This window comes from Lycium barbarum, chromosome 10 (genome assembly GCF_019175385.1).
Source record: "Lycium barbarum isolate Lr01 chromosome 10, ASM1917538v2, whole genome shotgun sequence".
Lineage (NCBI taxonomy): Eukaryota > Viridiplantae > Streptophyta > Magnoliopsida > Solanales > Solanaceae > Lycium > Lycium barbarum.
In genome coordinates, this window is record NC_083346.1 from 103,933,201 (window position 1) to 103,959,669 (window position 26,469).

A 26,469-nucleotide genomic window follows, 5' to 3' on the forward strand; every position below is an offset into this window, starting at 1 on the left:
ATTTTTTTTTTTTTTTTTTTTTTTAAAAGCATGTTTTGTATAGGATTTGTAATGTTATATTTTGTAAATATAAAACTATCGTCACGTTTCGTAAATATTTCTCCTTAAGAAATTATGCTTCCAAAGAAAGTTCTAACTATAGTGTTATATTACGCGAGTTATTGTGGAACCATACTCCATATTTTGAACGATCGATGTCATGTTGCCTAACAAGACCACTACCCTAACAATATGACAATTGCAAAACCTCCCCCTCTATGTATATGTGTGCGCGCGTGCTGACAACTTGCCCAAAATCTTCATTGAGTTTAAGGTATTAACATTTAACAAGACTGCTTATAGTTCTCGTCATTTGCATTTTCAGGAGGTTGAAGCAGAAACTGATATCTTCCATATTTTTTTTCTCCCAGTAGAGATCGAAGGTCCAAGTCCCCACCGTTAAACCTTTCAAAAATCTAACCACGAAAATCTCCACCTCCACAAGTGAGTTGAGATTGACATAGCTGATCTGCCATATTCTAAAATAACGTTTGATACATGCACACACGGAGTCCGACAATGACTGGTCTTTAAATAACCACCAAAGGGAGATGGTTAGTCATCAAGCAACAAAAACTGGAACACCTCAGATTTTAAATGGAAAAGCATGCAAATACCAATAGCTTCTGACCATCCACATTGAAAAGTTTATAACTAGGCTAAACAGTCTAAGAGTTTCAACAAAGAAAAGATTCTTTTTTTTTTTTTTTTTTTGAGTGGGGGATAGAGGGGGGAAGGATTGACAAAATGACAAACTATGTATAAGAACAATTCTAATGGGGTCCAAGACTAGACTGGGAGAACAGAAAAAAAGAGGATAACTTGGTTATGGTTTTCCAGTTCACTCCACTCCGGCACTCGAATAGCATAGAACCCACAACATGGATATGGAACTTAAGTTTGCCGTGGGGCCAAGAGAGGGAGGCAAGGGAAGCTACACAAAAGAGCCATCCAGCCTCCATTTCACTCCTCAAACTCGTGCATGTGATCTAAGAGGTAGTTAGCAGCAAGTTCTTCATTTTTGTTGCAGGCAAAGAAAACCTCCAGTACAAGGTCATGATCAAAGCCCATTTGCTCTAGCTGCAGAAAGAGGGGAAAGCAAGACAAACAAGGCCTCAGAGGAAGGAACAAAGCATAAAGATAAGAAAATACACAACCACGTTCGCAATCACTTACACGTTCTATGGCTTCACGCTCTTCGGGTGTTACGGATATAGCCTGTGGCATTGCTCCTGCAAGCTGGCCCAATATGTTGTTGCTGATATCAAATAGGAAACACAAATTAGTACTAAACACAACCTTGTATGAGAATCATTGAAGGTAGAAGAGTGAACATACCCTTCTCCTCCTTCAACAGGCTCATTGATAAGGCGAAGAAAATCAGCCTGATGCTCCTGTATAAGCCTCATTAGATGGGGATTCTGTTTGCCTAGCTCCTGAAGCATGGGCTGCCAACAAACGGAAAGAATGTCAAGAGAACCTAGGCAATTGTTTACAGGTAGTCCAAACTAGAGACAAACTCAAAAGACAGATTTATTTCTTTAAGGAGTCAAACCTGCAAAATCTGTGGATTGGCCTGAACCATCGCCCGTAAAGCTTGGAACTAAGAATGACAATAATTTAGATGAACATCATTAAAATGGATTTTCTGAAATGAAATAAAGGGAGGGAAATGCAGCTAGTGAAGCTCAGGAAAATGTCACACGCATACCTGCTGACTGTTCCTTAGGAAGTCTAAGGTGTTTGCACCGGCAGTATTAGATCCCACACTGGGAAGACCCTGCATGAACAAGGCATCAAAAGCTTACCCTGAAATAATTCCGCATCCCCCCAGCACCAACCCCCAAACCCCACCCCCCAACCCCACCCAAAGAAAAAGAATAAAAAGTGAACTAAGACTGTCTACCTGAGGAAAGAGATTCAAAGGATCAGCATTGGGTCCGCCTGCAGGGACAGGTGCTGGTTGTGCTGCAGGTTCCGGCTGAGCCGCCGGCTGATTTCCTGCCTGCACGCTGGGTGGACTTCCGGCAACAGGAGGAACCTCTGCCGCCTCAGGGATACCCTGTCAAAACAGTGTAAAAACTTGATAAGAAATAGAAATAACCACTAACACGAGGGATTCGAGCAAAAAGGTTAAAACCTTCCACCATACATTTAACAGTTTGATGCAAAAAAATTAGACACAAAATAGAAACTATAGCAAATTAAACCAAGAAGTTCTACATATCACTACAAGATACACAACTACCTTCTACCATGATTATCAGACAGTACACCCCAGCTAATTGGTTGTCAGACTAACTCCACATGAGTGATTTAGGCAAGAATGCACAGTTGAAAGATGGATCAAGAGACAACCTGTAGTCCATTTTCCCACATTTAATGCCCAAGTTCAAAATACCACCACACTCACAATGGTAAAAGCCATCATAGCACCAGCATCCATGAAATCACCATCCGACAGAAAGGAGATTTCTAATCCAGAGAGGAGAGATACGGGGACCGAGAAACGAGAGGATGAAGGAGCCACGGCTCGCAAGGGAATTGAGGTTTTTTACATTCTTTTTATTGGGAAGCGGATTTAGTCAAAAGGCGTGGAGAGCAAAAGGATGCATGCGAAAAATATAAGGGAGCTGCCAGGGAGGAGAGTGGATCTGTGCTTGTGGAATAGAGACGGGAGCTGAAGGGGGCTCATGCTGTTTTTATAAGCATGATTTTACGATTTTGAGAGGCTACTTCATCATTTTATATATTGCGACTAAATCCAAAAGATCAAAGTATTAAGAGAACTTTGTTTCCTATTAATGTGCAAGCCAGATCCATTTGTTGGAGATTTGGACCAAGCAGGTGAACTTATTCTACTGTCGGATAACAGTCCTATGAGAGTCAAAACCAGGATATCAGGCTGGATACCCTACCCCATTACATGAACCATCTAATTTAAAAGCTAAAACTGCTAGCAAGGGAATACAAACAGTTCATTTAATTGACTCCAAACAGTAGCCTTCAAATCATGTATCTTTGTACCATTAAAAGGATGGTAATTGAAAGACATAGACTGAACAATATTGTAGTATCTAAAGGGCAAGAAATCCTTCTAACTTGACTACGAAAGCAATGGAATACATTCCTGTTCTGTGTCTGAACAAACAAGTAGCTTAGGAAAGAACGGGTCCAACGATGGCAAGCGAACAGTGATCCCCAACCATAAATGCAGATAATCTATTATCTATACTTTTTTGAAAGCATGAATATAAATGTTACTTGACCAAAATATCCTTTAAATATTGAATGACTTTTATACCCTTTTAAGTTAATTTTTTTTTTTTCTAGAAAAAAATATCATATTGATAACTTATAATATTAACTTTTTTCCCTACTATTTAGGACTTCGAACCCAACTGAAAAACTACAATCTTAAAACCCACGTAATCATATTAGGATTTTACTAAATATCTTCGACTTTAATTTTCAATAAAGAATTGTCATTTCACCACAATTGTGAAACTATAATTCTAAATATCTACGCTATCAAGAACAGAGATAACATTATTATCATCTTGAAATCTACACAAAAGATGCACAAATTAAATAAGAATCAGTAGTAGATTGTTTTTATATATTAACAGAAATTGTAATGTAATTACAAGTAATATTACCCAATTACTTTTTTGTGACAACTGACAGGGAATAACGTGCAAACGCATGTTCGTAGAGACTAGTTATATTAAAAGCACAAAGCCCTCAGCGAAATGTCGTTCACCTTTTAAAATAAATTTCACATTGGATAAAATTACCATTTAATTATTTTTCTAATATTTACGACTTTGAAATTTTGATCAATAAATGTTTCCTTATCTGAACTAAGTAGGAAGTCCTAATATTTAAGAATTTAAAATCTAGTATGTTTCTACTTATAAATATGGTAGTATATATTTCACATCCAATATTTTTTGGTTAAAAATCGAATATGCACAATCTAGGCATGCACTTTCAAATTCGTATTTTGATATTCAAAGTTTTGTTGTTAAACTACAACAAAAAAATAGGTAATCAACTTATCAATTTCTAATTCAAACAAGGGTATGATAGTTAACAAAAGTATCTATCTGTTTAGACATTTTTATCAGTAGACAAGATTTTCTTTTTCGAGAATTAAAGTTTTTCCTAATATTTTGGAGTTCTAATTCATCGGTTAACTATATTGGAAGTCTCAATATTAAAAATATTGTGTGAATCCTATTATTTGAATTATGTAAAATAATATTTTGAAAAAGACGAGCAATATATCAAAAAAGGAAAAATCTACAGTGAATAAGTAAAAAGTAGCTATTACTTTTTGTGGGTTTGAATTATTTTCTGTCATAGAACTATAACCAATAAATTCTATCTTAGTAAAACTAAAAAGGAAAATAGAGAAAGACTAAGCAGGAGATTAGAACTAAAGTCGATAATGTCTCTTATTCCTTTTTTTTTTTTTTTTTTTTTGACAATGTTAACATAATAATGTCTCTTATTCTTAATTCTAGATTTATAACCGGTCATAAAATTAAAACCCATAAATTCAATATAATTTAAATATCTCAGTAAAAATAAAAAGAGAAATACTTTTTGTGAAATACAATGTTTGATTCTTTGGGTATACAAAAAATATGTCTATTACCCTTCAATCAAACAATGCTATAAAATACGTACCAAAATGTAAATACACATTCTAATAAATACTATAATAAGATTTAAATTACCTAATATCCACAAGAATGTGGAAGCTTTACCCTTGCTTTACGGAAATAGTTATAAACTGACTAAATGACTAGATTATCCCGATTGTTATACTGTTAAAATCAAGTTGAAGAAACACTTTCGAAACGAAACATAACAATTGCACGACATAGTTTAATACTAATATATATGACCTTTTTTAAAATTTAACTTATTAATATGGGGCGCGGCGCGTACTCCAGAACTAGTATATCACCAAGGACTAATAAACTTACAGAGTACAAGTATTCAACAGCCCTCTCGGGATTGTTAAAAGCTGCCCGTAGGGCTCGAACAACTGTCTCCCTATCCCATGTTCCACCGCCCATGTCAAGAATCTGCTGAATTGCTCCATCAAGGTTGTTACCAGCAACCAAGCTAGAAGCAGCTTGGCCATAGACATCAGATCCCGGCCTGGCATATAAATAGATCATTTTCTTCAAAGGTTCCTTGTAATTTAGCAGAAAATGCAAGGAGAATGTATTTCTTGAAGAATATACTTACACAACAGTTGATGCAGGAGCAGAAGCTGGGGCAGGGGCTGGCGCTGGGGAGGGAGCCGCTGGCGCTGGGGAGGGAGCCACCGGCGCAGGGGAGGGAGCCGCTGGCGCAGGGGAGGGAGCCGCCGCAGGCCTGAAACATAGCAAGTCATCACAATTCACAACTGAGGAGTTTCCATGAAATGCTTTCACTCTTCCCATAAAGGTTAATGGAGAGATAAAACAATATAAAAAGGATTAATGAAGAGTGAATTAAAATTCAAGGCACTAGCCACAAAAAGTTGATTTGAAATAAACACTATTTCCAAATGTCAAACCTAAATTCTGATGGCCTTAATAACTTTATTACTCCCTTCGGATTCATTTTATATGACACTCTTTCCTTTTTAGTCTGTTCCAAAAAGAATAACACCTCCCTATATTCTTATGTAAAGCAAATTCAACATCTGCCTATAGTTAGAAGCCTTTCACTTTGTACTTCCCATTACAATAATGATATGCTCATATATCCACAAAAATGTCATAGCATGTCTAAGACAAGTGCTAACAGTAATTTTAATATGTGCCAAAAGTCTTTCTTTCTTAAATAAACTTCACCCCAGTCAAACATTGTCGAGGGGAGCAATTTCCATAGATAAAATTGAAAATTTATGAGTACTATGAACTTCTCATCATGTTTAATCACGAACATTGTTCTGAGTCTTCATTCTTCAATCTTATATAAAGTCATCATCACCTGGATGTCTAGAGCTAGTCAGCAACTATATTTCCACAGACCAAATTAATACATCGTGAGTTACTTAACCGGAATAGTAGGGCAAACACCCAAATTGCACGGCCAAATAAGAATGATGCAGAAGTGAAAAGAAATGTTTGAGAAAATATGACATTGAAGAAGTAAAAAAAAAAACTCACGATGCAACTGGGACTTGAGCAGCTGTAGATGCAGGAGTTGAACTAGGTGCTGGGGTACTTGACTGTGGCGTCTACAAGTCCAAAATCAAATCATTGTAACTGAAGTGAACGCATTAGAGCGGTAACATCATTATAGTATAGTCAAAGTAAAAGCATGGGCACATGCATTACACTATTCTTGAAAACTTTTTTGACAACGATGCCGACATTCACCATAACCCAGAACGAGCTACACTCACGTATCCTTTCGTACTTATAAAATTGAACTCATTTCTGACATATAAAGCCTGAATAGTTGAATTGCTCATCCATGGCAAGCAAAAAAGAAACCACTGGTCGCTTGCAAATTGTTAATTATTAAGGTGACATGTGATTGGAGGTTTGACGGGATTTAATCCCTACATTAAATCGAACGTTATTCTAATATTTGGTTACTACTTTTGTTTTCCTTATAAATGATACCCACATAAGTTATGTCGAAATCTATGTACTGCCTCTGTTTCAATATAAGCGTCGTACTTTCCCTTTTAGCTTGTTTCAAAAAGAATGCCTCTTTCCATATTTGGTATCTCTCTAATTCCAATATTCTACATTTCCTGTTTAAAACACAAGATTCAAAGGGCATTTTGGTACATTACCCACAAGATTCAAAAGTTTCCGTTATTTTCTTAAAAGCTGCCGTGCCTAGTCAATCCTTTTTTGATAAGGTAGAAGTTTCGGTCGAGTCAATCTAAGACACTTATATTGAGGAGGGAGTATTATTTTATGATGGATAGAATGTGGAATAAGAATGCTAGTACTAGTAATATATGGATTTAAAATACTAAAATGACAGAAATAACCCTCATAGAAGTAGACAAAATTTTATATTGTTAAAAATGTAAACCTATATCTTATATGATACAGTGTATACTAATTTGTAATATACGAAACTAAGAATTCCACAAGAAATAGTCCCTGCATTACAATCCTTGCATGACTAATCAGTGCATTACTAATCCTAGCATAACAACCCTTGCATTATTGATCCGTGAATAACTTTTACACCAAACGACTCTAAGGGTATAGTTGGTATGACATACAATGTTGTCAATGTTCCTTCACACAGTCATTTTCAAATATTTGGCTGGCCTTGGAAAATATTGAAGAAAATGTTTGCACCAAATGGAAGAAAACAACTTATGCCTTCTAAGGCCATAAATTATTTCCTCCAACAACCATCACAACCATGATTAATACCAACAGATCTTTACTACTATATAGATACCATTGTCTATCTTTGCTAAATATTTGGAGTACCTAGCAAAACGTTTCCCTTATGCCGCATTGACTTTTTACACAAGGAAATACTTTTCATGAAAAGTATTTTACATGACACCAAACGTCCTCTTAAGTAGCTTCAAAGATAAAATTAGACTGTAGTAAATTGTATTCACCAATTAGCTCCAGATTTGTAGTTTGTTTTAAGTAACTACTCACATTTAGCAAATAAAGTGAACCACCTCTTTTAGTAACTATTCACTTTTTAAACAAAAGCGACCAACTTTTACACTCAACCAAAAACATAGAAAAGATTTTTCATGAAAAATATTTTACTCCAAATACACAATGATATCTTCATACAATTTTTTTTTAAACTGGTAAATTTTGATATCTTCATACCAATTAGGCGAGCAAATTGAATTAATCAATTAGCTAAGGATTTTGTAATTTTTTTTTTTTTCGAACGTATAGGATTTTGGAGTTTTATTTTAAGTAATTCATCGCCTTCAGAAAATAAGATAGACTTAGGGGTGTTTGGCAGGAGGGAAAATAAACCATTTTCTGGTGCTTGGTTGCTCGGATAATATCTTCAAAGAAAACATTCCACTAAAAGGTTAAAGAAAATGAATTCCCTTACTTGTGGACATAAATCATTTTCCTTTCAAAACTATTTCAACTCTTTACTTCATGTCATTGCTTTTTCCGCAAAACAAAAAATCAAAAAATGACTTATTTTCAGGTGAATATTTTCCTTTCATAACAACCCACAAGTAAGACCCTAACCACATACGTACCAAGTGTCAATATATACCAGAGGTCACTGGCTTTATAACGACTATGACCATCAAACATTTACGCACACCATCTCTAAATATCCCAGTGACTCAGCAGGAACCACTACGAATCCTGAGAAGAGATTCTCTAACACCTAAAATCTGTCAGCTACTAGGACAGCAGGACTAATTTTCACATTAAAACTAAGAAAATTAAGTCCCAAGCAGCAAGGATTACAATCACATTCATTGTGAAAAGCAATAACTTGCTGCGCAGAAGTAGTAGCTCGCATCGCAGGCTTCACATTAACAAAGCATTACCACCAAATCGTCACTACCCCATATATGACATTACCACAACTATGGTAGGAGTATGATCTGTACAGTTAGGTCTGACTGTCACAAACTATGACCACATGCAGCTCATATATAATCAGTCAGTTATCAAATATATCAGGATAATGCACCAGAGGTCACCAGACAACAAATCACACAACTAGTGATGGGAAAGCCGCCACCCCCCGCCCCAAAGAGAAAAGCAAAACAAGTATACACTTTCTGGAAACGTATTGCTTTGCCATACAAAAATTTAACCTAGTTCAAAAGTAAGAATACATGATGATTTACTCAATAGTCAATCCTAGTTTGGCAATCCAGTAATCCACATCTATTATACATAAGACCTTGATAGCTGAACATCAAACATACGATGGTAGGAGAATGTCTCTGAAAAAAGATATCAACAGAAACATTAAGGAGGAAAAGATTTTCTTGTGTGTAGTGCCTTTTTGGGATTAAATTCTCAGCTCCCCATAGTATGGAACTAATCCAGATTTTGTCCCTTCCTTTATCAATATGATGCAAGACCCAATTAAACAACGAAAACGATATAACACTGCAAACCTTAGCTGTTGCTGCAGTTGACGTTGCTGAACCTTCTCCAGATGAGCTCTTACTCTAAAATTCCATGCAACAGAAGTAACAAACTAAAGTTACAAAAATAAATAAAACAGCTATAGTATTAAAGTTCTCCGACTGTCTATCTAAATGCCGTGAATTTATTTGCTATGTTTTGATAGGTACAAACCTATGAGACATTTATTTAAAAAATTGTGATACATGGACTTATTTACAGGTATGCATCCAAAAAAGGGTCGGGCGTGCAGTGTTTTTGATAATTTTAGTATATCTCTAAGAATGTGCGGCAATTACCAACACTTGTGTCACACTGTTTGGCACGGATATTCAAGGCAAATATCGGACCCATGTAACATAAGAACACAAAATGATATACAATGGGCAGTGACAGAAATGCATCCCCTGAGACTACACACAATTTCCACTGGTTTTTTACTTCTGTAGGTCTCCTGTGCAAGTTACACTTAATGTAGCGCATGAGAAAATGCAACAGTACAGCAGCTATTCAACCGAAAAAATCAAATTGAATCCATTGTAAGCACAATGATTGCAAGGTTCTTATCCCATGATATCAAGTACTGCATCCGCATTCATATGACCACTTAGATCCAACATTATGTCTATATTCACGCAGTTAACTAAACCTATAGCACTGAAAATTAGAAGAAAAAAGAAAAAGATTCATCTTTACCTTCGTTAGCATGACTACTATAAAGTTGCTTTCACCAACTTTGTTTTCTTCCAGTGTTGTCCCATCTTTAAGTACCTTCCCCTGGTGGATAAGCATCTGCTGGGCAGCAGGATAAACATCTGAACCCTGAACCGTTTCTATGTTCTTCTTCACATCGGCAACCTAAACTTATAGAAAATTCAAGCCTTCAATTTAATGTACTAAATGATCTCAAGTTCAAATGCGAAAAAGACTACAAGAGCTAAAATCTCTAAGACAAGTTCAATCCAGCTAAACATCTTCGTTCAAAGAGTGGACGAGAGAGTGCGACCAGGGTTACTAAAAGTGGCTAGGTCCATGAGGCTTGAAGCAAAAGCGAGAAATGAAGTGCACGCTTCTTTGCAGTGAAGCATACAATTTATTAAATTAAAAAGTACCACATGTATATGAATTTAGTACTATAATAATCAACTTGGAACTAAAATAACTAATTGCTGCATCCAACATATAACATTGTCAAAGTTAGTCCTACTCCTAAAAGTGGAGATTCAAAGAACGGACGATTGGTTCAGGTCACTTTGTCTGCCACCATTTGATGCATACACTTCTCCAAAGCGCATAAGTTCACCCTTGAATGGCAACACCTCGCTACGCAAGGCTACATCGCTTACGAAACAATGGCTTTTAATAACATTGAGTGAGACCAAATATATTTGACGATCGTAATGCCAAAGCCAGGCAACTGTATGATATCTGAAATGTCACAGCCTTGAATAGTTGTGCTTATTGCTCATTCTGTTTTTGTTATCATGCCTTTTGATTCCATTCTCTACCTCACTGGCGCTCTCATAGTTGCATACAAACTTGTAAATTCTTATCTACTTGCTGAATCCAAATATCAAAATGTATCCTGCTAATCACACTTGATTATGGGGAACACTTTTATGTTCAGCCTACAAATTTTTTCCAAACCCCTTAGTTTAGATTGGGCATCAAGAGCAACTACAGCTGACAGCTCCAGTTTGACACCAACTATCAGAACTCTCATTTGTAACCAGCAACTGTGTTTCTTTCCCTCACCTACTCTTTTTTATCCGTTTTCCTTAAAAAGGCAACCATGCTCATCAATATATCACTGACAACCTGAACAATTGAAACAACCCGACCCCTCATTTTGAGTATTTGCATTTCAAATTGTGTTTTTTGAATATGTATATATAACTTTTTATCTGTTAACATGGTTGGGGTTGAGACTAGAGGGGCTCAGGTTGTTTCAGACAAATACGGAGTTGGAGAACATTGATGATGCAACCGGTGGTGGTGCGTCGCGATCAAGAGCACCAGCTCACATTAGCAATGAGTGTGGGCAGGCAGACCTATGCGATAGCGCAGAATTGATCGTGAAACCTAACGTGAGTAGAAGGTATGCGAATGCGGAGAAGCTCACTCAGGCGAAACTCTACGATAGCCGAGAGGGACTTCACTATAGCAGTTCTAGGACCGGCCCAGGTCATCTCCACGAAACCGAAGCCTGTTCCGCAATTGCGACACCTGTTAGGTATAAAATCGTACAGTGAACGTACAACAACCATTTTTGGCAAATTTAAGAGACTTGGATAAAAAATGGATTGATTTCTCCCTGAATCTTAGAGATAATGAATGATCCGAACATCCTTTGATAATTATACTCGAACTTAGTCAAATTTAAACCAAAGTAACATGAATTTATACCTAGTTTCCTAAAGTGGTAAATTGAGGATTTGAGTGGGTAATTGAACTTCAATTAGGAATTTAATTACGCAGTTGAACTCATGCGCGCATTGGTAATCCCATTTTACAGACTTATCTCACATTCTGACCAAGTTGACCAGAGTTGATTTTGACTTGGTCAAAAATAGTGAAATGACCCCAACTATCATAATTGACATCATTCATCGATAATTTATGTAGATTGAGACCATTTGAGGTCAATTGAGGGGAGGAACTGAACTTGCAAGGTGGGAGACTTGTCGTTTTCGAGTTAAGTGGGACTTTTAAACCTCTTAATTGCAGTGGCGGAGCCAGGATTTCCACCGAGGGGGTTCAAAATATAAAAAAGTAAACATACGAAGAAGCCTAAGGGGGTTCAACATCTACTATATATACATAAAAAAAAAAATTTAACCTTGTAAAAATAGTATTTTTTTCTGCTGAGGGGGTTCGGATGAACACCCTCGGCGTAGTGTGGCTCCGCCACTGCTTAATTGCTTGTTTTTTCTTAAAAAGCATGATTTGAAAACTTGCATAGGTGCTTGAAAACTAATTCCAAACTACCTAGTATGTTTTGGGGCGCGTGTGCACCAGGACACGTGTGCTATTTTGGGCTAAAACGTTATGTTCTGAGAATCCCTATCTCTAAAATCCTATTTTATACTCTCTTATGACTACGTCATGATTTGATGAAACGCTTAAAACATGTATTACAATTATTTTAATACACTGAGCATGGCATACTAGTTTTGCACAGTTAGGTGACATAAAGTAGTACATGATATTGTTATACGTGACACTTGTTATGATAAAACTATTACGTAGCAAATTATGATGATTTGCACCGTTTGTCCTATGTGCTTGATGTTGCTATGTTGGTACCCACATCGTGATTGATTGGTCTAGCGGACAATCTGTGACGGCCTATGTTTGGTCTAGCGTCTAGCCGTACTATCGACGAGGGCCTACGCTTTTGGTCTAGCAGTCCTATCTACGAGGGCCTATGAGTGGTCTAGTGGTTTAACCACGAGGCCCTAGTGTGCATGAGTTGGATGATGTCTATGCTTATCGATGTTGAGCTAATATATACATTTATTAGGGATTAAACACAAACTAAAACACTTAAAAAGAATCCACTATTAATGCCCAATTAAACACAAAAATCAGAAACAATTTAGACACAAAACTCAAATCAAATCCTAAGACGCTTCAATATAAACCTCAAAATCTCCAACTAGGAATCTAATCGACGAATTAGAGAAGAAACTGACTGAATCAGTCATTACTGACAGTTACATCAATGCAATCACAAAGTACTTCAATAAATCACAACCACCCTCAATTCAATCAATTTTTGAATAAAAAGGTAAAACAAACAGAACTTGAAAAATATCGACGATAGCATATATAATCAATAAAGTCATTACTAACCGTCACATCTATGCAGCGCAAAGTAATCAAAACAAACCTCAACTCAATCAATTTTGAACAAAAACAAGTAAAAAACGCAAACTAAAAAAAATCGGTATTTTTTTTTTTTTTGATGACATGGGAAGCGCATATATAATCAATAAATAGTTGAAAAACGGATGCATCACAAAGTACTTCAACGAATCAAAACAAATCACAATTCAATCAATTTCGAACAAAAAGGCAAAACAAAGCGAGCTTCAAAAATATCGGTGATATTACCGCATATATAATCAATAAAGTCATTGCTGAATCAATTCAATCAATTTTGATTAAATAGGTAAAACAAAGTATACTTGAGAAATATCAGTGATATTAGTGCATATATAATCAGTCATTACTGACAGTCACATCGACGCATCACAAATTACTTCAACAAACCTCAATTCGATCAATTTTTAACAAAAAGGTAAAACAAAGTGATATTAGCACATACATAATCAATAAATAGTTAAAATCAGTCATTACTGACAGTCACATCACATATATGCATCATAAATTACTTCAACAATTTTTTTATTTTTTTTAAAAAAAAAAAAAAACCTCAATTCAATCAATTTTGAACAAAAAAGTAAAACAAAACGAACTTGAATTAGCGCATATATAATCAGTCATTACTAAGAGTCACATCTATGCATCACAAAGTAGCCTCTATTCGATCAATTTTGAACAAAAAAGTATAATTGAAAAATATCACCGATATTAACGTATATATAATCAGTATATGCATCACAAATTACTTCAAAAAAAATCAAAACTAGCCTCAATTCAATCAATTTTAAACAAAAAAGGTAAAACAAAATGAAATTCAAAAATATCAGCGATATATATATATATAAATAGTTGAATTTTTTTTACCGTGTCTTCAGGTTTGACTTGGATTTCAAAGTGAGAGCCTTTGAGTGTTTTCACAAATATCTTCATATCTGTTAAGTTTGTTTCGTCACCGTTAAGTTTTGATCGCCGACGAGAAGAAGAATAATGTAGAAGACCGTCGTAAGGTGCAAGTAAGTACTAATAATTAAAGGGCTAAAAGAGTATTGTGTTGCTTTATATATCTATATACTAAAAGGAAGCGGAGTTTGAGAGTTACACGCTTTTTGGGAGTGAGTGTGGAGCACGCGATGGGAGTGAGTGAGTAGTTTGGATGGTGCGTGTGGGGACATGTGAAGGAGAACGGTTGGGTGTAGGTTGTGAAGAGTGAAAGACGGAAAGGATCAGAGCCAGCTAGATTTTTGTGTTGCGGAGTAGGATTTATATATGGATATTTATTTCATAGTACACTAATTTCAAGTGGAAATTTTAGATTGCATAACTAACTCTCAGATGTATTTATGATTAGTAATTATTATTTAATTTAATTACTTTTTATAGTTACAGTGAATTTTTAATTTACATACTGTAATTATACCAAATATATAGAGTTATTCTACTGTATCAAGTTTCTCCCTCACCTCTTTCCCTCTCTCTTCTCCCTCGGCTCTCACCCCTCTCTTTTTGTTCCCTCTCGCTTCTCCCTCTGCTCCGGCGTCATCAGGCACATGGTGGTCCTTAGCACCGCCGCAGCTGAGGCGGCAGTCTTAGCCGTCGATGATGTCGAAATTCATGGCTTTTTCTCAGATATGTACGGATACGGGAATCCATGGCTTCTTTAGCCGTCGGTCATGCATGTGGTAATATTTAGTGTTTTCCAATTGAAAAAGCAAAGTACTTACAAATGGCTCCATCGCAAACTGTGGATTTCGAGAGATTCGCCGATCAGAAATCACACTTCTCTCATACATGTAGCTTGTTGAGCTAGTACTTAAAAGAGAAGGGCTCATTTGGAGATCTCAGTCTCGGTATCCATCGTTGTTTTGATTCAGCTGGTAAGTTTTACTCCTTTTTGTCTAATTTTTCCTTTTATTCTGGATTTATTTGAATGCTAATTGTAACACTCCGTAAATTTGTGTTAGGTTTGAACTTAATAAATGCTTGTGGTTAGTCTCGATGGAAGTGATAATGTGATTCATTAGTAATACAAAGTCTTTTGGACGTAATTTGGGTTGTAATACTTTTTTAAGCCAAGACAAGTTGAAAAGTGCATAGAAATAAAAAGTTCCAACGGAGTTTACACAAGGCCTGCGTTCCGGTGAGTATAATTCGAAATCGTAAGGAATTTGAGACAACTTAGAACATGAAAGTTGTAGCCCTTTGAAATACCTTTCCATCCATATAAATCCCATGTCAAACGGAGGTCTGTACAAAAACGTTATAACCATTTTACTGAATACTTGTAGAATAGAAATCCCGATTCTTGTAGGATTAGGTTTTAAAACCCAAGTTTTTATGATAACCTATAAATACAACCCAAAACGTCTAAAGGGAGTGTTTTTCGACCAGAGTCTTCTACCAACCCCCCAAGGTGAGTTTTTACTCAAATCCCTAAGCCAATTACATTAACTTAACACTAGATTAACACCGAATCATTATATGAAATCGCTAGATTGTGAAAACTTCATTCAAGGTCAAATATGGGATGAAGCTTTGGAATTCCTTCAAAAAGGTAAATCCCTCACACTTTGATGGATTATATGGAATTGTTATTATGATTTAGACATTGAATGGTCGATAGAATCATGAAATAGGATTGATTTAGATGCACTCTATTAAAGACAAAACCCTAGTATTTTTGTTGTAGAATTCCCTCCAACCAGTCAGCTTTAATTGGACGTTTTCGCTAATTTAATCGTTGGATCGAGACCAAATTTTAACTGAGTGGTCACAACATATAGGTCTTGAATTTGAATGGTGCAAACCTGGTTTGGAGGTCCATAGCAATGCGTTTTGAGCTATGAACAGTAGCTACTAATTTGGTGAATACGTATAGCTTATTGGTCATACAAACTTCAATTAAATGTAGAGTGGTTCTTTAAAACGTGGAGCTTACGTTTGGAATATTTTAACGATATTTGATGTATGTCTAGATTTTTTTTTAAAACGTTTTGATATACATCTATTCTTTTAAAATATCGTTTGAAACATGTCTACTTTTAAGAAAGTTTTGAAAGCATGATTGGTTTTGAGAATCCTCTTTTGATTGTTTGTACACGTTAAGACCCTAGTTTGGTGGTTGCTCTTTGTTAAACATATTTTCAAATTAAAAGTGATATTTGAACAAGGTCATGCGCGTGTAGGGTCAAGCCCGCATCGAACCTTATCCGATTTATACCATTGTTGAAATGTGTATTGCCTTTAATATGGATGATTCTGCTTATTTTCGAAAGATTAAAACTTGACACATGTTTTATGAGTTTTTCTTGAACTTGAAGTTAAATACTTAAATTGTATATGTTGATTTGAAATACCTATATTGTGAGAAGATGACTTGAGAAATGAATTCGGTTATAAGCCATGATTGATGATTCAGTTACTATGTAATGACTTGTGTTTGGTTGTGTTTGGGCCTATATGGGAAAGTTGTGCTAGTCCAGAGGACGATTAGCCGTTATGGATCCTAATGTATCGCTTTGTCAGTCCAGAGGATGATTGACCTCCATGTCGTGTAGCCCGATGTATCTATTGTTATGTCAGTTCAGAGGACGATTGACCTCCGTGGCGTGTAGCTCGATGCATCTATTATTGTGCTAATTTAGAGGACGATTAGCCTCCATGGGATAATATCCCCGGTGTATCGAAAGATTGTTTGCCCATGAGTCGGCACGTGTTGATCTTTTGGTTGCCTGTGAGTGGCTCGTGATACTCGTGAGTTCCTGATTAAAAGACTTAAGGTGATAAAGGTTTGATGGATTGAAATTAGTATATTTCTTGTCTATTTGGTTGTTGATAAAAAGCTCTACTAAGGTTGATGACGTTTGCTCTATCTCTTACTGTCAGGCCCCAAAACTCACCCTAGACGTGACCGGCATCCGACGTCATGAACAACATCGGAAGAACCTAAAAGATGCAATTATAACACTTGAACCCGCCAAGTTCAATATTCACCTCCAACAATTTATAAAATAAATTCAAACAAATCATGATATATGAATTCAATCAGCGGAAGTCTTTAATATTATAAAGCTTAATCAAAACGTGACACATGCCCAAGAGTTAAACAACTCAACAACTACCCACAATAATGTATACTATATAGCTTCTGAGATAAAGAATAATAGTCTGACGCATCGGGACGCAGCCTGCTAAAACTAGAATAATAAATAAATATGATAAGGTGTCCACGAATGAACATGTGGGCTCACCAAGTCAACAGCAACAACAAGTCCTTCCTAAGCGCCTGGAGTATCAAGAACATGCTCTTCTCCGTTACCTAACATACCATCAAAAACAACAATGGTATGCCTAAGTACTTCATACTCAGTGAGTGCCTCGGGGACAACAAGTAATACGAAAATAAAGTACAATAATACTTAAAGAAATCAGTTCTTAAAACCATGTGAAATCAATGTAAAAACAGTTATTCAACTTGTGTATCTCAATACGAATTATCAAAACCGATTAAGAAGCCTCTTGTCAAGTTACAACTTTCAAATATGCCTTTCAAATTGATCATGATTGTCAACAACAGCTCCATGAGAGAATAAGAATATCACACATGCCAATACAGGCCCAAGAATCAATCACATCGAGGGGATGACCGTAGAGGTTCCCTAAACACAGCGCACTACATCGGAATATGTAATTTTCGGTGGCTATCCTTTCTCCCGAATAGCTAGGCATAAACCGCACTTCGGGTAGCAAACTCGGTAGTGGCCACTCTTCCTCCCGAATGGCTAGGCAATTACCACACTAAGATCCATAGTGGCTACCCTTCCTCCCGAGTAGGTAGGCCAAACACAACAATAAAGTTCATAGCATAAAAGCCGATTCACAATTTGTCTCAAGGCAGTCCCATCAATAATTAGCATTAAGGTTCATTATGCCATTTTAAAGATCCATAATTTCATAGATAATCTTGAAAACGTTTCCACTTCTCCAAACAAGAGTCCATTGTCATATTTCCTTTTTAAAAACATCAATATCAACAATTAACCATCATTACTGATCCTTTCTTATAGAAGAAAATGATTATGATTTCATATACGTATATAAAGGATAATACAATCAAGGATTAATGTGGGCTTGTCCCCTCACGCACATCAACCACAATCAAAGCATGAGATAGGGTTTTAAAGTATGAGAAGTTCACCTTTTTATTCAATAAAGATCTTTTGGAAAGAAGACATACATCCAAAATAAGGTTTTTAAAAGAGAGGCATACCTTAGTGAAGCCTTACGTAACTCAACAATTCACTTTTACAACGAAGAAAACCCAAAACCCTAGCTTGAGTCACTTTGAGAATAATTACTTTGCAAACCCTAGGTTTTTCATTCAAGAATCATGTTAAGAATCATGGGTTTAATGCTAGGATTAATTAATAATGTTAAAATGTTCTTACCTTAATGTTTGGAGACTTGGAGAAAAGATTTTCTCCTTAAGGTTTTTGAGAATGTGAATACGTGATAAAATTAACTGAACCCGCTATATATATATATACACAGCTGGCGGCGGGAGAAATACGGACCGTATTTCAAAATACGGATCGTATTCTCTGGCCGTATTTAACGTTGACCAAGATAGTGGGCAGCCTAGGGAGCGGGTGAAATATGCCCAGAAATATGGACCGTATTTCAAAATACGGGCCGTATTTTAGGATAGCAAAATAGTGAGCATCCTAGGAAGGTGCTGAAATACGCCCAAGGAATACGGGCCGTAATTCTTTGGTCGTATTTTACATTAACCAAAAATAGTGGAGTCCAATTCTCCAAGACACTTTCACACTTAATTCGGATTTATGGGGTGTTACACTTACTTTCAAACTGCTTTACTAATATTGATTCACAAATTTTGCTGTAACTATCTTATTTTTTATTTATGAACTATGCCCCTTAGACACTCACTGTGTACCCAGTACTCAAGTATACCATTATTATTTTTTATGGTATGTTAGGTAACGAAGGAGAGCAGGTTCGTGATATGCGCGCAGAGTAGGAGAACTTGCTGCTTTCCAGACTTATTGGTGAGCCCACATGCTTGTTCGTGGGACACCCCATATATTGAGTTCTATTCTTTTAGTTTTTGGGTTGCGTCCCGAAGTTAGTCCATTCATAAATTTATTTGAGAAGCTCCATAGATAGTTGTCAAAATTGTGGATAGATTGTTGAAGTCTCGTATGGCTTGTTGAGCGTTTTCCTTTTTTTTTTTATTTTTTATAATTGATTATTCATATTAAACTTCCACTGATTTTGATAAGTATGAGTATGCTTTCCGTTAGCCCTAAATGACCGTTTTAAATAAATGTTGAAAAATTATCAAAAGAGGTTAGATATTTATTGATTTTATAAGGTGCTTCCGGTGTTGTTCATAGCATCGGATGCCTATTGCGTCCAGGGTGGGTTGTGGGGAGTAACACTAACGTATCAGCTTTGTTTCAACAGGCTCTACTACTATGAATTTGTTGCCGAAGATTGAGAAATCTGGTGAATTGGCGGCGACGAACTCTCAGAAATCGATGAATCTCTGACCGGCGAAATCGTTGGCAGAAGTTCGGCCACTAGCGAGCAAGTCCGGCACCGTCTTCGACCTTTTCGCAACAACTTCAGTTTTGTGCTCCCTGAGCTCTGTCCGTGAAACGACATGGATTTCTCCGATAACCTAATTCCTATTCGATTCTTAAATGTATTTGATTGTTTTTCCTCATATTTGAGTGTATTCATTATGCCGAAATCCAGGGCTTCTTCTCCTTCTTGTATCTCAGATCTGACTTGTATTTGAGTGTATTCGTCATTTTTTTAGTGTAAATATAAGTTATATGTATTTGGCTGATTGTATTTTTTGGCAAAACTAGATGTATTTAACTATATGTGTTGTTTGAATGATCTATATACATATGTTTGTATACAATTTTTATGAGTAAATACAGTGTATCTGAAACTTTATATCTAAACTTTTGTTGTTTATATACAAATTTACCCCTATCATTGTTTGATACAACCGATTTACGTTTTTTAATACACCCGAATACACTCTCTAGCAATGAAATACTAACCGACGACAACACAAATACATTCAAATACAGTTGAACACATTGACGTCTAGCGGCGACCTTGCTGATTGGAGCTCGAATACATTCAAATATAACTAAAACAAAAGGATATATCAATTTATAAATACACTAAAATACACAATTTATATTTTGAGTAGGCGTTTGAACATGCGTTTGAAACTATGGTTTCAACTTTTTTAAATATAAAATTTAACCCATAAGTTTATATTTTGTAAAAAAAGACCCATAAATTGGTAGATATTTTTAACAATTACCCCCATCAATCATTTACCAATCTTATTAACTTCCACCAAATTTTATTTATGTCTACCAACCTTTTAATTTTGTAAAAAAAAGACCCATAGTTTAATTTTATTTATTGAACTAAAATTTGATCAATTGATGTTGTATTTTTAGAAAGGTCTTCTACTATTAATTTTGAGCCGGTTGTTATGAATTAGCGTATTAATTTTGTTATGAACTATGACTTGCTCATTTGGTAAGATTGTATAAGAATTGAAAATGTATTGATAGTTTTCACAACTTGTGGGAGTTTTATGTCTATAAGAGAAAATACTCCTTAAAATATTCAAATTGCATGTCCAAACATGGTTTCAAACGGGGCCTAAGTAGGCGGAGTTTGAGTGTTACGTGGGTATTGGATGTGAGTGTGACGCAAGCGATGGGGAGTTTGAGTTTAGTAGTTTGGATGGCGCGTGTGGTGGAATGTGAAGGAGAGAGGTTGGGTGTAGGTTGTGAAGAGAGGAGGAAGGAAAGGATCAGGAGCCAGCTATATTTTATTTTTGTGTTACGGAGTAGGATTTATATATGAACATATTTATTTATATTTATATTTCATACTTAGTACATTAAATTCGTCCCAATTTTGAATCACACATTTAGTTGCTTATTAGGAGGGAAATTAGCATGTATTAAAATTAGTATAATTGATATCATATTTAGTGGCATTTTAATTGTTTTGTATGAACTTACAGTAAATCAAGAACAGTAGTTAGTTATCATTTTATAATTCAAAATAAATAAAATATGTACTCTCTCCGTCCCAATTTGTGTGATAATTTTTTTTTGTCAGTCTCAAAAAGAGACACAAAATTTTATATTTTAGTAACAATTTAACTTTAAAATACTCATTTTACCCGACAGGTATAGGGTTAAAAAGAGTGTTGCTTTTTATGTTTCTAATAATAATAATAATAAATAGGCCTTTTGTATATAGTGAAGTTCACTTTACCCCCTTAACATATTGGGTTTGGGAAAAAATACCGGCTTTACACCTTGAATGAGACAATGAACCTCCTTCATCTTAAATCAATGACTAGAAATGAGTTGAATTATTTCATACAATTTTAAAATGTCAAAAACGACCTTCAATTAATATGAACTATAACATGTACTCTTTTAAATGACTAAAAAAAATTTAAGCAATAACATTGTATAAAAAATTAAATGTCATATCTCTTTTCTTTAATCTTTTTCTTTGACATTTAAAGTCTCCTTTTGTCGCATGTTTTTTGATAGAGCTCCAAATTATCTTGACCATTTTATTTAATATTAATAGTATTGAAACTTTATTTTCTCAGACAAAAAAGAAAGGAAACTTTATTTCAACAATTCCATTTGTATAAAAAGTTATTTTATTCCATATCATTCTTATATATCATAAGCCTAAGGGGTCGTTTGGTTGGAAACAAGTTATTTCAGGATAAGTTATTCCGGGATTAGTTATTCCGGGATTAGTTATTCCACCCTTCCACTGGGATAAAATAATACTACAATCTCGAGATAACTAATTCCAGGATTAGTTTTAACACATTTTATTCCAACCAAACGTGAGATAAATTCTTCTCAAATATAATTTCAGGATTATTTATCCTTATCCCTCGTACCAAACGAGCCCTAATAGTTTCCAAAAAAATATAATATCAAAAATTACTTTCAATTTATAATTGACTTTTACACGTTTGTCAGATCAAGAATGAATATCATGACATTTTTAAAATTTTAGCTCTAAAATGAACCAAATATGAGATGAAGCCTAATGGCCGGGTTTTAAAAACCAAAAGAAAAAAAAAGATGTATAAATTTAAGTTGGAGGGACGTTTATATTACTAAAAAAAGATGTATAAATTATAAAATACCATTAGTTGAATATTTTAATTACTGAAAAATATGTCACAATTTATATTATTGAGGGTCGTTTTTGACATTTTAAAAATGTACGAGATAATTAACTCATTTCTAAGCTGTTGATTTACTATCAAGGAAATTTATTGTCCCATTCAAAATGTGAAAAGGGTATTATTTCCCAATCTAATATGTTAAAGGGGTAAAGTAGACTTAGAGCCTGTTTGGATGAGCTTATGTCTATAAGCTGCAAACAGCTTATAAGTTAAAAAAATAAGTTGGGGTAGTCTAACTTATTTTTTTTTGGTTTATAAGCTGCTTTAGATAAGCTAAGTCAAATAGGCCCAATTATTTTTTTGAGCTTATTTTAAGCACAAAATGACTTTAAGCTGACCCGCCAAACACTCAAAAAAGCTGAAAACAGCTTATAAGCAACTTATAAGTCAATCCAAACGGACTCTTAGCTCTTTTGTATATCTAAAACACTAAGGAGGCGGAGTTTGAAAGTTACACGCATATTGGATGTGGGCGTGGAGCACGCGATGGGGGGTAAGTAGTTCGTGTGGCTCGTGGGGTGAATGTGAAGGAGAGAGGTTGGGAGTAGGTTGTGAAGTGTGAATGAAGGAAAGGATCAGGAGCCAGCTAGATTCTAATGTTATGGAGGGGGGTTTTGAATATAGGATATCCATCTAATAGTAGCAGGGGAATTGCTTAAAAAGGACAAAAAAGGTACTCGAAATTAAGTGTAGCCATTAATTTGTCCCAATTTCCAATTACACACTCGCAGAGGTTAGTTATGCAGTTACGAAGTAATCCAAGCATTAATTATTCAAGATATAATTATTTATTCACTAATTATTTTTATTTTTTATTCTGTATAAAAATAATACATATATTTCGTCATAACTTATACATATATTAATCATGCGGGAATCAAAATAGCTGGTCAAACATCATATTTGGTGTATTGAATTTTATACATAAAAAAATGCTACCAAACAAGATATAAGTCATGCAGAATTTAATACATGAATAAATCACATCCGAACTACAAACCAAACGACCTATTCGGGGTTGGTCGCTGGTTGGAAGGAAAATTATTTATGTAAAACTAGCATATTTAATATTATATTTGATAACGTTTTAGTTGCTCTATATAAAACTCAACACATCACTTATCACTTATGGCATTTTAGCATTATTCTACAATCTTATATTAATTTACTTTACTTTACTACTATTAAGAAGAGTGAGTTGGAATCACTTTCTCGTCGTCCGTCCGAATTTAATAAAAAAAAATTGTGGGCCCCATATATATTAAACCCAAAACAACAACTAATATTAAAAAACAAATTATGGGCCACATAATTCTAATATATATATATATATATATATATATATATATATCTGTTCCAATTTAATAAAAAAAATTGTGGGCCCCATATATATTAAACAACAACTAATATTAAAAAAATAGTGCAAATTAATAATGTAAAAAAAAAAGTGCCCACCATATTAAAAATCAAACAATATTCCTGTAATTTCCAAAGTATCTCATTAAGTCAATAATGATGGATTCATTGCCAAAAAAAAGTGCTCCATATTAAAAAATCAAACAATATTCCTGTAATTTCCAAAGTATCTCATTAAGTCAATAATGATGGATTCATTGCCACGTGCGTATTCATAGCAAACACTAATATAATAAAGTTTTAAATACGGATCACAAACTACAATGTTATATTAATCGTGTTGTGAACATAGTATCCCATATTGAAAAAATCAAGCAATATATATAAAAAAAAGTGAATCCCATATTAAAAAAAATTTAAAAAAATTGTAGGCCCCATATATATTAAACAACAACTAATATTAAAAAAATAGTGCAAATTAATAATGTCAAAAAAAAAAGTGTCCCCCATATTAAAAAATCAAACAATATTCATGTAATTTCCAAAGTATCTCATTAAGTCCATAATGATGGATTCATTGTCACGTGCGTATTCGTAGCAAACACTAATATAATAAAGTTTTAAATACGGAGCACAAACTACAATGTTATATTAATCGTGTTTTGAACATAGTATCCCATATTGACAAAATCAAGAAATATATATATATATAAAAGTGAATCCCATATTAAAAAAATAAGCTGTCAAAAAAATATTGTGGGCCCCATAATTAAAAGGGCAGCCCGGTGCACTAAGCTCCCGCTATGCGCGGGGTCCGGGGAAGGGCCGGACCACAAGGGTCTATTGTACGCAGCCTTACCTTGCATTTCTGCAAGAGGCTGTTTCCACGGCTCGAACCCGTGACCTCCTGGGCTCCATAATTCTAATATATATATATATATATATATATATATATATATATATATATATATATATATATATATATATATATATATATATATATATATATATATGCATAAAAATAGTGCAAATTAATAATGTTAAAAAAAAAGTGCACCCCGTATTAAAAAATCAAACAATATTCATGTAATTTCCAAAGTATCTCATTAAGTCAATAATGATGGATTCATTGCCACGTGCGTATTCGTATCAAACACTAATATAATAAAGTTCTAAATACAGAACACAAAAAAAAAGGTGGAACCCACCATCTCCAAACTCACTGTAAAAAAAAATGGACCCCATATTAACAAAATCAAGAAAAATCCAAAAAAAAAAAAAAGTGAACCCCATATTAAAAAAAAATAATGTAAAAAAAAAGTGCAGACTTTGTATTCGTAGTAAACACTAATATACTAAAGTTTTAGATACGGAGTACAAACTACAATGTTATATTAATCGTGTTTTGAACATAGTATATATATATATATATATATATATATGCATAAAAATAGTGCAAATTGATAATGTCCAAAAAAAGGTGCACTCCATATTAAAAAATCAAACAATATTCATGTAATTTCCAAAGTATCTCATTAAGTCAATAATGATGGATTCATTGCCACGTGCGTATCAATCCATTAGTGGGAGCAAATGAAATTGTTTTTCTTCAAAAAGTTAAGTAGTCAAACTGTCACGCCCCAAAACCCACCCTAGACATGACCGGCATCCGACGTCATGAACAACATCGGAAGAACCTAAACAACACGCAATAGCAAGTCGGATAGTTCTTCTCATGCTTCTTCAACTGACGTGAAGCATAAGCAATTACCTTACCGTTCTGCATTAACACACAACCCAAACCAATTCTAGAAGCATCATAATACACCACATATCCACCAGACCCCGAAGGTAACGTCAAAATAGGAGCCGAAGTCAACCTTGTCTTAAGCTCTTGGAAACTCCTTTCACAAGCTTCAGACCACTGAAACTTAGCAGTCTTCTGTGTCAATTTAGTCAGTGGAGAGGCTATTGACGAAAAACCTTCCACAAAATTTCAGTAATAATTTGCCAAACCCAAGAAACTACGAATTTCAGTCGCACTAGTGGGTCTAGGCCAATCCTTCACTGCTGTAATTTTCTGAGGGTCTACTTTAATGTCGTCCCCGGTCACCACATGGCTTAAGAAAGCCACAGAATCAAGCTAGAATTCACACTTAGAGAATTTTGCATACAACTCGTTCTCCTCAAGTGTTGTCAAAGTTATCCTCAAATGATTAGCATGATCCTCACGATTCTTAGAGTACACCAAAATGTCATCAATAAACACAATAATGAAGCGGTCTAGGTACGGCTTAAACACACGGTTCATTAAATCCATGAATGCAGCAGGCACATTAGTCAATCCAAAGGACATGACTAGAAACTCAAAGTGCCTATAACGCGTACGGAAAGTAGTTTTCGGGATATCCTCCTCCTTTATCTTCAACTGATGATACCCAGACCTCAGGTCAATCTTTGAAAAGAACTTAGCACCCTGAAGTTGGTCAAACAAATCATCTATTCTAGGCAAGGGATACTTATTCTTAATGGTCACTTTATTAAGCTGACGGTAGTCAACACATATTCTCAGGGAACCATCCTTCTTCCTAACAAAAAAGACTGGAGCACCCTAAGGTGAGGAACTTGGTCGGATGAAACCCTTATCCAACAAGTCCTTCAATTCCCTTAGCTCCGCTGGAGCCATACGATAAGGTGGAATAGAAATAGGTTGGGTGTCGGGGATAACATCAATCCCCAAATCAATAACTCTATCAGGAGGAATACCAG

General features: G+C 35.0%; 1 protein-coding gene across 1 annotated transcript; it reads right to left on the reverse strand.

Annotated features, from left to right (window-relative positions):
- Positions 1-630: 630 nt before the first annotated feature.
- On the reverse strand, positions 631-14,085 carry LOC132612614 (ubiquitin receptor RAD23c-like). Its single transcript, XM_060326710.1, has 12 exons — positions 13,917-14,085; positions 9,861-10,022; positions 9,155-9,208; positions 6,216-6,286; positions 5,305-5,433; positions 5,037-5,214; positions 1,946-2,101; positions 1,751-1,819; positions 1,595-1,642; positions 1,378-1,487; positions 1,216-1,297; positions 631-1,119 (listed from the first exon to the last, which is right to left on the reverse strand). Exons 1-12 carry the CDS (start codon positions 13,980-13,982, stop codon positions 1,003-1,005), a joined length of 1,242 nt encoding a protein of 413 aa, XP_060182693.1. The 5' UTR covers positions 13,983-14,085; the 3' UTR covers positions 631-1,002.
- Positions 14,086-26,469: the final 12,384 nt, after the last annotated feature.

Coding starts and splice junctions, on each gene's coding strand:
- LOC132612614 (XM_060326710.1), bottom strand. CDS start 13,982: ATGAAGATATTTGTGAAAACACTCAAAGGCTCTCACTTTGAAATCCAA. Junction 10,023..13,916: donor AAGTCAAACCTGAAGACACG/GTAAAAAAAATT, acceptor CTATAAGTTTAG/GTTGCCGATGTGAAGAAGAA. Junction 1,298..1,377: donor CCTGTTGAAGGAGGAGAAGG/GTATGTTCACTC, acceptor ATTTGATATCAG/CAACAACATATTGGGCCAGC.